The 15,620-nt window shown below is 54.2% G+C and overlaps 1 protein-coding gene across 4 annotated transcripts; it reads right to left on the reverse strand.

The window, feature by feature from the left end:
• Positions 1–97: 97 nt before the first annotated feature.
• Positions 98–10,906, reverse strand: SSTR3 (somatostatin receptor 3). 4 transcript variants are annotated; one of them, XR_676515.5, is made up of 3 exons: positions 7,766–8,055; positions 2,297–3,741; positions 98–1,469 (listed from the first exon to the last, which is right to left on the reverse strand). XR_676515.5 is itself a non-coding variant. In XM_054675890.2 (2 exons), the coding sequence occupies exon 2, from the start codon at positions 3,703–3,705 to the stop codon at positions 2,449–2,451; it is 1,257 nt and encodes a 418-aa protein (XP_054531865.1). In that variant the 5' UTR covers positions 3,706–3,741; positions 10,829–10,906; the 3' UTR covers positions 98–2,448. The 4 variants fall into 4 exon arrangements, 3 of the variants coding, with proteins under 3 accessions (XP_054531865.1, XP_001160468.2, XP_009436621.2); XM_054675890.2 differs by lacking the exon at positions 7,766–8,055 and adding an exon at positions 10,829–10,906 and having other exon boundaries at positions 98–3,741; XM_001160468.7 differs by having other exon boundaries at positions 98–3,741; positions 7,766–8,316.
• Positions 10,907–15,620: the final 4,714 nt, after the last annotated feature.

The raw sequence follows: 15,620 nt of genomic DNA on the forward strand, positions 1-15,620 counted from the left end.
CCGAACAGGCCAGGGTGCACGGAGCCCACACACACCTACACATTCACACCCATCTGGACACAGTGTCTGGCAGAGAAATTGGCCCAGGCCACAGCTGTTATCAGGTGTCACCGTCTTTATTGACAAGAGCTAGAGACAGAAGCAGCAAAGGGTTTCCTAACTGGCCTCCCAGGGACCCTTCTAGGACATTACTCTCCTGTCCTAGGCAACAAGAAGGCAGGATCAGCCAAAGAAGGCCAGAAGGCCAGGGCATCCCTCCTCCCTTGGACCCTCAGATCTTCCTCAAGAAACCCCAGACCAAGTCCCAGGGCCGGGCCTCCAGCCTCCATCTCCACACAAAATGTGGTTTTGAAAACTTCCTTCTCTTCTGATGGTCCCACACTCTCCCCAAGCCCTGCCTCCCTGACCCTTGGCCTCTGACCCCCCAACTGCCCATTTCTCATGGCCTACAGTGTCCTCACCCCAAAGGACAGACACAGAGAGGCCACTTGATGAAGGAGAGGGGGGTATAGGCCAAGCCTGGGGGTGAGGAGGGCACCCCCACTTTATAATCTGATACACCCCACCGTACCCATTGCAGTGAGCCTGGAAGTTACCTCACATGACTCATTTTCTCTTTAGATCTCAGGAGGCAGCCAAGCTGGGATTCATCTCCATTTGTTGATGGGGAAATTGAGGCCCGGAAGGCCAATGCCAGCCCAGGACCCTGAGGTGTGCTGAAGATCCAAGTCTCCAAAAGTCTGGTTCCTGTGCTTTCCCTGAGGACCCCTGCCCTCTGCAGGGGGTGGGGAAGCGGAGGGATTTCACCAGGGGTCTCACCCTCCCAGGGCCAGCCTCACCACAGCTCTGAGGGACCATCTCTGGGAGGGAGTCTAGGCCCAGCCCTGGATGGTGGCTGCTCCCCATGGTCCCCCTCCACAGTCCCACTTCAGCCTCTTCTTGTCTTCCCTGGGCCTCCCGACCTGTAGTCTCCAGGATGATAGAGCATGGGGAGGGAGCTCCCCAGTCCTCCCAATGTCCCTGGTAGCCAGCTCCACCCTAGGGCTTTATTAAGGCCTGAGCCCTCTTGGCAGCACTCTGAGGCCCCTCAGGGACGCAGGCCCTGTGCCTGTCTGTACTCTGTGCATTTGCCGTTGCACCCTGGCTGTTCCACCCTGATCGTGTCCTTCCCTCAGTACTGGTTGGGTGGGGCTGTTGTCGGCAACTCAGGTTCACAGATGCTACCACTGAGCTCAGCCCAGGGGGGCCAAAGACGGCTCCAGGAAACAGATCTGTACTTCTCCTTCCCCCTCCTCCTCCTCCCCTTTCCCCCTTGTCTTCCTCTTCCTTCTCCTTCCTCTTCCTCTTCTCCCTTCCTCTTCCTTCTCCTTCCTCTTCCTCTTCTCCCTTCTTCTTCCTTCTCCTCACAGCGCTCTTCAGACACTCTGCCTTTCCATGCCAGTCCTCATGGGCTGGGTCCCTGTCTCGGTCTCAAGGAGGGGAGAATATGGGTCACAAGGAGAGGAACAGGGATGGCCCCTCCTACAAGGAGGCGCCTGGAAGCCCTCAAAAGACCTGGGAACCCCCGGGGGCCCCTACTCCAGCCATAAGACCCAACGTGAGCTTCCTTGGGGACTGGGTGGCTGACCTCAGCAGGGGCAGAGCCAGACTTTGGGTGGCCTAAGCTTATGCAGTTTGAGGTCCCTCTTTAAGAAAACGAATACAAAATGACAAGTACAAAAGTAGATGCAGGGCCTTGCAAAAGCCCAGGCAGTGAGAGACCCTGAAGCCGGACTTCATTCGCTTCCATGAGCAGGAAATTCACCTGCTCTTCCCGTCCAGAAGCACAGGACCTCCAGCACTGACTGCCTGGGCCAAAAGGGTGTAGAGGTTGTTGGGTTTTACCCGGGTGAAGCCTGAGGCCTAGAGAGGAGCAGAGCTGGTCCAAGGCCTCACAGTCGAGGGGAGGGAGCTGATCTGGGGCCTGACCATTTCTGCCCCACTCCTCCCACCAGGTTAGGCTTTCTTCTGTTTAGGTTTCCAGCCCAGCCCCCAGCAGCTCCTGTGTTCCTGACTCTGAGCCCAAGAAATCCTGGCCTTGGTTTATCCCTCTGAGGGCCAAGATACTAGTTGATGCCCCAAGACACTCCATCCCTGGGGGGAGGCCAGTCTGCACCCACCTTTTGCCCGCTCAGCCAGGTCAGCCCAGCAATAGTGCCCTCCAAACCTCTCATCTGACATAGCTCATCCAGGCTGATGACTCCTATCCCTGAGTCACAGAGGAGAAAACAAGGCCCAGAGAGTAGAAGCAACCTACCCAAGGTCACACAGCAAGACTTGGCAGCAATAGCATCAAAGTCCAGGCCCCTCAACATCCCATCATGGGCCTGTGGCACCTTGGGAAGTAGGCCCTAGGCACACCCACGGCTTCTGCCTCTTCCTCGGGCCATCCTGGCTTTCCCCAGGCCCCTACAGGTAGCTGATGCGCATCGTGCTGGACTTCTCCCCAGTGGAGGCCTCTTGGGGTAGGAGCTGCTGCTCCTTGCTGGCCACTCTGCTGGGCGGCCGCTCCTGCCCGCTGGTGCCAGGCTGCGTGATCTGGCTGACCCGGCCGTTCATCTCCTTCCCCTTGCCCCCCTCCCTGCTCTCCTCCCCATCCTCCTCCTCCTCATCCTCTTCCTCAGTCTTCTCCGGGGGCCCCACAGTGGGCTCCTGGCTGCGCACGCGGCGGGAGGGCCGCAGCAGGACCCTGCGGAAGCCCTGCTTGAAGCGGTAGGAGAGGAAGCCATAAAGGATGGGGTTGGCACAGCTGTTGGCATAGGGCAGCGCCACCACCAGGAAGTAGAGCCCAAAGAAGGCAGGCTCCTCGGGCAGTGGGCACACCACGTTGACGATGTTGAGCACATAGAAGGGCATCCAGCAGAGCACGAAGAGCGCCACCACGGCCACCACCATGCGCGTGACCCTGCGTTCGGAGTGCCGCCGCCGCTGGCACGAGGGTGCCCACACCCGGCGCCCAGCTGAGCGCACCTTCACCACGATGAGCAGGTAGCAGAGGCAGATGACCAGCAGCGGCCCGAAGAAGCCCAGTGCGGCCGTGTAGATGATGAAGCCGGCTCGCCAGGCCGCCGCCGGCTCGGGCCACTGCATGTGGCAGGTGCTCATGCCGCGGGGCACTCCGGAGAAGACCACCACGGGCAGCACCACCACGGCTGAGGCCACCCACACGGCCGCACTGACCGTGCGGGCCACCGGAGCTGTGCGCCAGCGGGCCGAGCGGGTGGGATGTACCACGGCCAGGTAGCGGTCCACGCTCATGACAGTCAGGCAGAATATGCTGGTGAACTGGTTGATGCCATCCACCGCCATGACCAGGCGGCACATGAGGGAGCCGAAGGGCCAGTAGGACAGGGCGTTCTGGGCGGCCAGGAAGGGCAGCCCCAGCATGAAGAGCTCGTCGGCCAGCGCCAGGTTGAGGATGTAGACGTTGGTGACTGAAGGGCTGGCCGTGTGCCGCAGGACCACATAGATGACCAGCGAGTTACCCAGCAGGCCCACCACGCACACCACCAGGTAGACCAGGGGGATCAGAACGCCACTGACGGCCAGCCCTGCCGGGCTTGGGCCCGCCGACACGTTGCCCAGGGTGGCATCTGGGGGCCAGGCCGAGGAGGCATTCTCAGGTTCTGAGGTCGTGGACACCGATGATGGATGAAGCATGTCCATGGCTGAGGGGAGGGTGGTCAGCAGTCAGCTATTTGCCTGGGGGAAGGAAAAACAGCTCGGTCACAGCAGAGAATGGCTTTCTCTATGCTGCCCCCTCCCAATCATGCCGAACCTGGGGACCTGCTGCACGCCCATCCTCCCATCGTCTGAGAGATTTCAGAAGACGGGAGGTGCTTAGCACGCACCATCTCATTCACCCCGCACAGCCCCGCAAGGCTGAGTCGTGTTATCCCCTTTTCTCAGATGAGGAAACTGAGGCTCAGGGAGGTGAGGTGATCATTCTCCATCATGGAGTGAGGGTGTGGTGTGCGGCATGAAGTCATGCTGTTTCACCAACAAATACCTGCCCTTCCTTTTTACATGTGAGGCCCCAGCTGGCAGGGCCCTGTGAAGTGGGTTGCATTGCCACCAACAGGTCTCGCCCTCACATCTGGAAAACACTGCTTCATACCGCAGGACCTTCGCCTGGAAACCTGCTCCCTAGATGAACTTCAGAGGATCCATGAACGCCCTAAACTCCAGGTGAAGGTTAATGTCAGATCTGTTATCAGATTCTTCAGGTTCCAAATGGAGTTAAGAACCACAGGCTTGGGGTGTCCCCTCCCCTGGGAGTCAGAGTCCTTAGGTGCCCCCTCAGCCTGGGCCATCCCACTGTGCCCCTCCCAAAGGCCCTGCCCAGGAAGGTTGGCTGTGAACCTGGGGGGCAGGTGGCTGAGGCCCCTTCTCCCCAGAGGCCGGCTGGGGTTGGAGAACTTTACAATTCACTCACCAGATGCTATCCAAGGTTAGTCCCTCCCCCTGGCTGGAGGGGCCAGCTGCCTGGAAAAGGGGACATTTTCAGAAGGGATTTGCAGCATAAGCAAGAGCCCGCCCGCACTCCAGGTGCTTTCTTAGTGTCTTTCTCATCCCATGCCTGCGCAGAAGAAGCTGGGGCTCCTCTGGGCTCCCCTGTGAGACTCTGATCCCCTCCCCTGTGGAGTCTCCAGCCAGCTTTGGACCCTCCCCATTGCTTTCTGCCCCATCACTTCTGCACAGGCACGAGCTCTGCCTCAGTGTCAGGCATCAGCTCTGCCTCAGTGTCAGGCATCAAATGAACCAGAGAAGCCTTCAGTGGACCAAGTCCAGTGCCAAGGGGGAATGTCAGGCCCCACTGAGGAAAGCCACACTCAGGAGGAGGCCCAGGCAGAGCCAGGCTGGATGCAGGAGCCTCCTCTGGGGTCTGGACCACCCACTGCACCCCCTCTTCCTAATGATCCCCCAATCCCCTGGCTCCTGGCTGTCCTTGGATTCTCCCTGCAGAAAACCCTGAAGGGAAGATAAATCTCTCAGAGGAGAAGCCCTTCTCCTAATATCCCTGACACTGGGCCTGCACTTCCTCCCTCCAATGGGAGCTGTGGTCCGCACTGCCCTATATGGATGTCACTGTTGATGTGCAAAGCTCCTGGGAAGGGAAGGCACCCCAAATCCAAACAAACGCCTCTGAGCACGCCTGGCTACCCCTGCCCCAAGGACCTGGGGCTGCAGCAGGTTCAGAGTGCCAGGCTGGGTGAAGCCAAGGGTAGCAAGGAACCCCTAGGCCGTGGCTTCTCCAAAAGCATCCCGAGCTGGCTGGGCTCAGAGCATCTCCTCCCTGTTCTTGGGGCTGGGAGAAGAGAAGGATTCTGAGCCTGGGTCATCCCCTAACCTGTCCTCAACCCATCCTTCTCCCCAACCCTTCATCAGGTCTCCTGAGCCTGGGACAGCAGCACTAAGGGAGGGGCACCTGGACAGTGGGCTAGAGGATCCTAACAGTGCTGCCAGCTGCTCATCACTGAGCCCTGACTGTGCCAGGTGCCAGGCTAAGCTGGTGAGCTGCAGTATCCTATGATGTCCTACGAGGGAGGCACTACTGTCATCCCCACTGCACAGATGGGGAGCAAACGTGAGGTCACATGTTCTGGTCACAGCTAGGAAGGGGCAAATCTGGAAAGATCTGTAGTGACCACCTCTACGCCCATTCCACAGGCTGGCAAACTGAAGCCAGGCCTGGGAAGGCACCCATCTGAGTGCCCAGCTGGCATCCGCTTTCCCAGTTGCCCCCAGGGCTTTGAGCTATGAGGATCATGGACTCAAAGCCTAATGGACCTTAGAGATCTAAAAATAGAATTTTGAATTCTTAGAACAGGCAGAGAATCTTACAGCCGTAGGATTTTAGACTTAGTATCCTTGAATCAGAGAATGTTAGAATTCCAGAATGCTAGAATGAGTCCTTCTTAGACCTGGAATTGTGCAACCTGGAACCTTAGAGTCCTGCCTCCCTGGTAGGGGACCCACGTCACCATCCACCTTGCTGCCCTGTGCTGTGCACAGATCCTCTTTATAGCATCCCTGCTGGTCAGCCAATCACAAGCCAGGGCTAGATGAGGGAGGGGAGCACCAGGCTCCCGAGAGAAGCAAGGAGCTGGGCAGGCCTAATTTCCAGGCTTCAGGGACATATGCCCCTGGGGTAGCCCGCTGGGGGTAAGCTCTGAGGTTGCCCCACCCCCACGCCTGCCCAGCACACGTCTGTGCACCCACAAGCGCATGCGCTGACACACACGTGGTCCTGGCAGGAACACGGCGTGCCTAGCCAGACCCTCCTTTGTACCAGGGCATGCAGTCGCCCCTCCCAGAACCCCTGGCCCCCTCCTGGAAAACCCTGTCTCCACCCTTATCTCAGCCGGTCTTCTCTGTCAAAGTTTGAGGGGCCCAGGCAGCAGAAGCAGGGAAATTACAGCTTTCCACGCACGTAAGCCAGACCTGCAATTGAGGTGCCGTCTTTTCTTTAAAGAGCTGGAATCCTGTGCATGATCTAGTTCATCCTTGAGAAGGAGGGACTTTTCCTCCCTGTCTGGTTTATCTTTGGCACAAGCTTGCCTGAAAGCTGGGGGCGGACTCCTTGGAGGACTGTTCAGGAGGAGACAGCACAGAGAGGGTGAGTGGCTGTCCTGAGCCGCACAGCCCTAACAGTTCAGGGAGGCTAGGCACCCCAATCATTCTCCATTTGCCCATCTCCCACCCGCTAGAACACTGGCTCTTGAAGGCAGGGGCCCTGAATGATTTATTTCTTAACCCCAGAACCTAGGGCATCACCCAGAACAGCCATAAATGTGAACAGCCAAGCCGTTCAACAAGGAGAGCTCCAAGGTGGGACATTGTCCCCGGATGGAAGCCTCAGACTCACATCATGAGATCCTCAAGAAGCCCAAGAGGGAGAGTTTTTAGAGAGGAAGAAGTTGAGGCTCAGAGAGGTTGAGTAAGCTGCAAAGGGTCACCCAGCTGGAGAGTGGGAAGCCAGAATTCGAACCCAGTTCTATCTACTTCTAAACCATCAGTACCTCCTGGCCACACTGGCTCCTCTGAAGGCCTCAGGCTGAGAAGGATCAAAGGCCATGACAGTCCTGAATAGTGCAGGGCGATGGCCCCTGGCTCTCTGCTTGTCCTCTACATGCTTCGGCCTTCCCCCCAAAGACACCTGGCTTATGCTTGCCAGTGCCGACTGACTCACTGGCACCCCAGGCCTGGGGCCTGATCCCAGGAGCACACCCTACAGGCCCAGCGCTGGGGGTTTGGGCTCTGCTGCACAGCGATGATGCCAAATTGCTGTGTGACCTCGGGCAAGTCACTTCTCCCCCCTGCACCTCAGTTTCGTCATATGGAAGACAAGCGGACCCACCTCCCAGGGTTGTTTGCAGAGATTAAACGGAGGCGTGCCAAGCACAGTGCCGGGTATGGAGGGGGAGCTCAGGAGAGCTGCCACGTGAGCTGGGGAAGCCAACGACATGATACATCTGGCTCCCTCCAGCCCTGACAGCCTGCGATTCTGTGATTCCGAGATCCTAGAATCATGGCACGAGATTCTGAGACTAACACCCCTGCCCCTGCAGCCGACCGGGAGGTCACAGGAAGGCCTCCCTCCTGCCTCCCTGGGACTCCCCACCCTCTGCCTCCCCAGCCCCAGCCTCCCAAGTTCATCCTGGGCAGAGGATGGGCTTCCAGGACCCCACCCTTCGGGACATCATCCGGGCCCCAGCCTCCTTACCTGCCCATGGGGTGAGGGCTTCCCTCCTTGCCGCCAGGCTGGTTATCATTCTGCTGTCCCCTCTCCCTGCCCAGTCCCCAGGTGCCCCCAGGGCACTCCTAACTAGGGTCCCCACACGGCACCCACTTCTAGACCGCTTGCGGGCTCAGGTTCCCTCCCAGGCCCTCGGCCACGGCTGTCCACAGAGCCTCTCCCATCTGGTCTCCGGCCCTGACTTCCCAACCAGCGCCTGGTACGTCACCCCCCATCTCCAGGACACATCCTGGGGGGGCAGGGGCAAGGATAGGGGGGAGAAGCTTCCCAGAGTGAGGAAGAGAAGAGGGGAGCAAGGGACGCAGAAGCCAATAGAAATAGAGGGGAAAGGGGGTCGGGAGGAGGTGGAGAAAGAGAGAGAGAGAGAGAAAGAGGGAGGGGGAGAGGGAGAGGAGACCGTGAGTAGGAGGAAAGGCAGAATGAGGGGGAGTGATGAGAGATGCGTGACAGGGAGAAGACGAGAAGGAAAGAGAAGAGAGGAGACACGGGTGAGAGGGAGAGATGCAGAGAGAGGCAGGAGGGAGGAAGGAGAACGAGGGGGTGGCAGGGAGAGTGACAGAGAGGGACTGTGCCACAGATGGTGACATGGAGCCCGTGAAGGAGGGAGTAAGCAGGGAGGGGCTGAGGGCCGGAGAGCAGGTGTGGGGGGTGGGGGGCGGGGTGCAGGTTAAGGGAGGAGGCCCGGAGAGGGAGCAGGAGGGGGGCAGACCCTGTTACCGGGGAGATTTCAGCCACCCACGCCCGCTGGCCTTGGCTCCTGCAGGGAGTTGGAGAGAAGAATGTACTCAGTGCTCAGGGGAGCTGAGGCTGCCAGCCAGTAGCCAGAGCAGCTCCTGAGGCCACTGCGGCACAGGTCCCCCGGGGCAGCAGCTGTGTCCCAAGGCAAGGCTGGGTGTGGGGCTGGCCAGCCCGGGAGTCCACAGTCCAGCCCTGCAGTCGGGCACACCGGCCGCAGCACGGACCACTGGGGAGGCCGGGTGGGGGTCATTAGTCCTGGGATTGGTTAAATCTGGAGAGCCCCAGGCAGGGTGAGGAGTGGAAGGACAGAACAGAGAACCAATATTTTAGGCTTTGAGGGCAAAATCATTGTGCAGTGAGAAAACAGATTTTTACTATTTTGTAACTGACAAAACTCAAAATAGAATAATAATAATTGAGGCCAGTATTTTGTAATGTAGGTCCACTCATGAGAAGAATAGAGTTCTTTTTACAGACATCACCTTTTGCTTAATTGGAGTTTAGAGTTAGTGTTTCATCAAACCGATTGCAAATGTTCATCCGTAAAAACCATTCTCAGCTCCTAGGCTGTACAAAAACAGGCAGTGGGTGGGATTTGCCCCGTGGGCCATATTTACTGATCTTTGGTCTAAGAGACTCTGCCGTACGGTCCTGAGCACAGGCCCAGATGTCTTGGGATGCCGTCCTGCCTGTGCTGATTCCTGCCTCAGCACAGGAGTGATAAGGAAAGGAACAGTCAGAGACGGAAGGGAAAAGGACACACGTCTTGGCTGAGCACCTACTATGTGCCAGGCTGTACCTAGGCTGCTTTCCAAACTGGGCCATTCCCTGGGACCAGGGCTGGACCTCCTTTGTCACTAGGTACCTGGCACTGCAGAGAACTGGAAGTTGAATCCGTCCACAGGTGCCACCATGCATGCGGCAGCACACAGTAGGACACACCCGCTTCCAGCCGGAGCCGGCCTGGTCTCTTAACGCTGCCCGTCCCTTTGCCTTGTGCCCGGGACAAGGCCCTTGCTCCAGGTCTCAGCCTCCCATTGTCCTTGTCCGTACAAGTTCATGAGGTGTGGGTGGGCTCCTGGGAGCGTGTCCTCAGGGTCAAGGGTGGGTTTTCCATGGCACTGACCACCCACCCCTACCCACGGCTTCTCACTGCCCTCAGAATAAAGCTCTCCCGCCGCAGCCCACCTGGCACTGCATCCTTGATTCCTGCCGCTTGCGCGGGCCTCCTCCTCTGCTGATTTCACTCGCTCCTCTGTGCCCCAGGCATACCCAGCCTCATGTATTCATTCACTTATTCCTGCAGGTTGGGGTATAGGGGCTGAAGACTGGACAGGGGAGTTTGAGCCCCAGCTCTACCCTTGCCGTGCACTGAACTTAAACTTCGGTTTTCTCCTTCAGTAGATTGTACACACCTGACTGCCTGGCCTGGGGGTTCTTGCGAAGGTTAAAGGAGTGAATGCTCATCAGTGTGCCCCCTGCCACACACCTCCCCAGCACCGAGCCTTACTGCTCCAGCCTGGAACCCGTCCACTGCTCTCCATCCACAGGCTCCCGTCTGAGCCAGGCCACTGAAGGGGTTCAGGACACGCCACCCCAGAATACACCACTCTGGCATATTGATTTCTCTGCACTAAAGGCACTTCAGAAACAGCAGGTGCAGAAAGGGGGCTCTGACCTCCCCTTTTCTTCCTGAAAGCAGGAGCTAAAACGCCCTGTGAAAGACACCCTCCCTATGCCAGGAGGAGGAAAGACATTACCAGATAAGGGGAGTCGGGGCCAAAAGAAATCTGTATGAACAGATCTTTTAATCCTTATCTTCCTAGTTACACAATTGCCATTCTATGTTCAACCTGGTACAAAAGCCTTTATGCCTAGTCACTTCTTTGGGTCTTGGTCATTTGGGCGGGAGGCGGGGGGGCTCCCTTGTACATGTAAATGAAATCTGTATGTTTTTCTCCTGCTGATCTGCCTTATGTCAGTTTAATTCTTCAGCCCAGCCAGAGACCCTAAGACAGTAAAGAAGGGTTTTTCCTCCTCCACCCCACCATCACCTTGTACTCCCCTGCTTCCACCCTCGCCCCCTACTCAGCAGAGAGAGTGAGTCCATTACAAACATAAGTCATCCCAGCTGCCTCCTTGAGACCCTCCTATGGCCACCTGTTCCTCATCAAATAAAATCCACAGTCCCGACCGCGGCCTAGGGACCCCATGTAACGCGCCTCAGCCTGCGCTTCCGCCACTCGGCCCTCTTCTCGTTCTAAAGCACCAGGGCCTCCATCTGAAACTCACCGGTGCCGCGAGTCCCTAGCAGGCCACTCCGGGTCCCCCTCTTCACCTTCAGCCTGGTTAGGCATCCCCTGCTCTGGCAGCCTTCTCCAGAGCCCTCCCCTTCTCCAACACTCCCTCCTTCAGGATTCCTTATCTGTAATGCAATGATTTTTTAACTTGCTTTTATTTTATCAAAGTACTGTTTGCAAGTAAGTTTAGAAACCAGTAGAATAGTCCCCCCTTTATGCCCCTTATGCCTCAGTGCATACATCCCAATACCCTGAGTGGATGCCTGAATCCGTGGATTATAGTGAACCTGTATATATATGCTATTATTTTTTCCTGTATGATGTTTTACATACCCATGGTAATTTTTTTTTTTTAAAGAAACAGGGTCTCCCTATGTTGGCCAAGCTAGCCTCAAACTCCAGGCCTCAAGCAATCCTCCCACCTCAGCTTCTCAAAGTACTGGGATTATAGGCATGAGCCACCTCGCCCAGCCTGATAATTTTTTTCTTTTTTTTTGAGACGGAGTCTCGCGCTGTTGCCCAGGCTGGAATGCAGTGGTGCGATCTTGGCTCACTACAACCTCCGCCTCCCAGGTTCAAGCGATTCTCCTGCCTCAGCCTCCCGAGTAGCAGGGATTACAGGCTGATAATTTTTTTTTAAATAAAAGATCTCACCTATGTATTACTGAACCCAGCCTACTAGTGCAGAGCATATGAACAAAGAGAAAAAGTACCTTCCCAATCAAACGTGTCCAGCTGTCCAGATAGTGGTGACATTTTCAGCTTGCTATGGTAATATGATCACAACCTTGATACAACATGAATATGTGTAGCATCTCATGCTCAATTCCTTATAGACCCAGCTTGGTTCTTTCCAATATCTCCTTTTGGAGCTGTACCTGATGTGATTACCAGTTTTCATACAGATCCACTGGGGAATGGGACCATTTTGCTTTTGTTTCTTGTACAGGAATCACTTGATCCTGAAAGTCTTGTGAGAAGCTGTGGCGAGAAACGGAGTCAACCACACACCACGATGGTGGAGAAAGATAATGTTTAATTTATAAATTAGGCACAGTTAAGAGACGAACAGCAATAATTAATAATACAATATACAATAAAACAATTATAACAATATATCGTAACAGAAGTTATATGATGGTGACCTCTCTGTCTCTGTCTTTTTCTTTCAAAATCTATTAATATTTTTGGACTGTGGTTGACCACAGGTAACTGAAACTGCGCTAAGTGGACTACTGTAGCGCTGAAAAGGTTTATAACGGCAAAAAACAGCAGTCCTCCTCCATCCCTCCCGCCCCTCCCATCCCACAGGTAATCCCACCCACTCGGCAATTGCTCCCTCAGTTAAGCTCTTTCTCGCTAAATATCATATTGATTTTTTTATGTCTCAATCCCTCAATTTTACCCATTATCTACTGACTCCTCTTACAGTACAGGAGAAGTTTACATTTCTTACGCACTCTCACCCCTTCTCCCCATCTTCTCAATATGAGTTTCGGTTAAATGCATATCCAGTGTTCCCATGATTAATGCAATGTAAATATTATTTCCTGCTCAGCCAGGAGTTCATAATTGCTTCGTTTTTTGGTTTTTAAAAATATCTTCGATTTCTTGGACTAAGCATTTCCACACGTTCCTATAGCTTCGTAAAAACCACACAGTGGAGTTTCCAGAGTCGAGCCTCAGGGACGATTTTGTCCTGGAGACTGATGAGCTCCTCTTATCTGGGCCAGCTGCCCCTTGGGCCTGTGCGCAGCTGACATCCCGAGATTCTCTCTCCATTGTTGTTTGGGGATTCCCTTCAGCGTTTTCCTGTATGAATCCAGTTCCTTAGATTCCATGTCTTCCTTTTTGATGTTTTACTCTCTCATTTTATGGGGGCCTTGGGGTTTTTTTGTTTTGTTTTGTTTTGTTTTGTTTTTGAGACAGGGTCTTTCTCTGTCACCCAAGCTGGAGTGCAGTGGTTCAATCTCGGCTCACTGCCACCTCTGCCTCCCAGGCCCAAGCGATCTTCTCACCTCAGCCTCTTGAGTAGCTGGGACTACAGGTGCATGCCACCACACCCAGATAGTTTTTGTATTTTCGGTAGAGATGGGGTTTTGCCATGTTGCCAAGGCTGGTCTTGAACTCCTGGGCTCAAGTGATCCACCTGCCTCAGCCTCCCAAAGTGCTGGGATTACAGGCGTGAGCCACCGCGCCTGGCCTCCTCTCTCATTTTGATGGAGCATAGCTCCCAGTAACTTTCAGAGAAGGTGTGCATGTTTCAAAATAGTGAATTCCCCTCTCACACATGTTGATAGGTAGGCTAGGTATAGAATTTGAGATTGAGAATGACTCTGACTCAGCTGATGGAAGGCGTCTGTCGGTGTCTCTAGCTTCCAGCACAGTTCTTAATCCCAATCCACTGTGTAACTTAAGCTAACTTTTTTTTATTATTCTGGAATCTTCTAGGATCTTTGCTTTATCCTTAAATTTCTGAAAATTTTATAACAAGATTTGATTCTTTTTTCATTTGTCTTCGGGGGCACCAAGTAGCCTTTTAAGCTGAAGATTTGTGTTCTTCAGTTCTGAGACACATTTTTCTGTTATTTCCTTCTGTAACTCCTATTATATTTGAATATTGGGTGTCCTGGATGAAATCTTTATTCTTCTTGTTGCTCATCTTTATAATTTTGTTCTACTTCCTGGGAGGTTTAAAAAAAATCTGTTTTTCTCTTCCAGTCCCTCTTTTTTTAAATCAACCTATTTTTCATTTCCAAGAGCTCTCTCCTGTTTTTTATTTTATTTTTTTGTTTGTTTGTTTGTGTTTTTTGAGACAGACAGAGTCTCGCTCTCTCACTCTGTCACCCAGGCTAGAGTGCAGTGGCACAATCTCAGCTCATTGCAACCTCCGCCTCCTGGGTTCAAGTGATTCTTCTGCCTCAGCCTCCCGAGTAGCTGGGATTACAGGCACATGCCACCACACCCAGCTAATTTTTGTAATTTTAGTAGAGACAGGGTTTCACCATGTTGGTCAGGCTAGTCTCAAACTCCTGGCCTCAAGCAATCCATCCACCTCGGCCTCCCAAATTGCTGGGATTACAGGAATGAGCTACCGAGCCCAACCAGCTCTCTCCTGATTTCTGCCTGCTCCTTTGCTATGGCATTCTGTACTCATTTGTGGATATATGTTTCCTTATCTCTTCAAGGATGGCAATGATGGTTTTGTCAAAATTTTCTTCTGCTCACTGCATCATCTTTATTGCTTACTGATATTCCTTTTCTTCTACTTGTTTGATTGGGTCTCTTTCATTTATCATTTGGGGCAATGCTATCATTAGAGCCTTCTTCAACCAGTCATCCTGTGTTAGCCACTCCTGTTTCAGAATGAGGCATTAAGCCCGGGCATGGTGGCTCACGCCTGTAATCCCAGCACTTTGGGAAGCTAAGGCAGGAGGATCACCTGGGGTGGGAGTTCGAGACCAGCCTGACCAACGTGGAGAAACCCTGTCTCTACTAAAAATACAAAATTAGCCTGGCGTGGTGGCGCATGCCTGTAATCCCAGCTACTCAGGAGGCTGAGGCAGGAGAATCGCTTGAACCCAGGAGGTGGAGGTTGTCATCCCAGTAGCCACAGCAAGTCACATGGCCAAGCCCAGCATCGGGGGAGAGGGGAAACATGCCCCTCCCATAGAGGGTGTGTCAATATCTCTCTGGAGCATGGTAGGAATGATGGGTAGGGAGGGTAGGAGTGGAGGAGTGATTATTTGCAAGGCATCATCGAATTGACAACATCTCCAAAAGCATTGTGGTGCCTTACCCCCACTCTGCCCTGTAGCAAATGTCTCTGGGTCCAGAGAACTCTGGCTGAATACTCCTTGCTGGGGTTAGGGAGGGGTGGGTGCCTGACCACGTAATGGAAAAGAGAAGACCTGGGGTGGTGCTGGGGGATCTCACTCCTCCTAAGCAGACTTCCACACAACCCCTGTTTTCAGCCTCCTGCCTCACCATCCATGATGTCTGGGTTCCCTAATTCTAAGCCTCCCCAGGGTTCTGCAAGACCAGGTGATTTGCATCTTTTCTGTCTCCAAAGCCCCTACTCCACCCCACCATGTAGCAGCAGGCACTTAGGTTTGCCTTCCTCAGCTCTGTTCAATCGTTTACCACCCTCCATCTGCTCTTGCTGCTCATACATTGTGGTTTGGGGTTACAGGTGTCTCCTGGCTTCTTTGAAGGTGGGAGTTTGTGTTTCTGTTTCTTGTTCTCCTTCTTGTCGTGGCTGCTTTTCAGCGAGGAGGCGGGGGTGGAAACATCTCTACCCTAGCGCCTTGAGACCAGAGTCTCTTCCTTTCTGTATTGAATATATTTCTGTGATCTGTGGATCAAGCCACATGGTGGATGTCTATTTACACGTCTGTCTCTCCCACTGGCTTCTGAGCTGCTGGTGAGCAAGGGGCTGTGCCTCACCCCTCTCTGCACCTCCAGCTCCTGCCACAGCTTGGTGTGAAGCACGTAGTTAATAGGTGGGAACTGTATTGATTGAATTTTGGATTCTGCAAAAAACTGCTCATTTTACCTTCCTTGAGGTCCTCTCCAGAAGCCTTCTAGGGATATCCTGGATCTGCCTCTCCCTCTCCGGGACCTGTCCTGCTCTGCCTCCCATATCATGTGAGAGCTGGATGGAGTCAGATGTCCCCAAGTGTCAATATCTCTCTGGAGCGTGGTAGGAATGGTGGGTAGAAAGGAGAGGTCAGAGATCGGAGGAGCAGATAATGAAGAGTCTAGACTCCAAAAAGTCAAGGTTT

Source organism: Pan troglodytes, chromosome 23 (assembly GCF_028858775.2).
Source record: "Pan troglodytes isolate AG18354 chromosome 23, NHGRI_mPanTro3-v2.0_pri, whole genome shotgun sequence".
NCBI lineage: Eukaryota > Metazoa > Chordata > Mammalia > Primates > Hominidae > Pan > Pan troglodytes.

Bases quoted from the DNA above. Each gene is read 5' to 3' on its own strand.
- SSTR3 (XM_054675890.2), bottom strand. From the start codon at position 3,705: ATGGACATGCTTCATCCATCATCGGTGTCCACGACCTCAGAACCTGAG.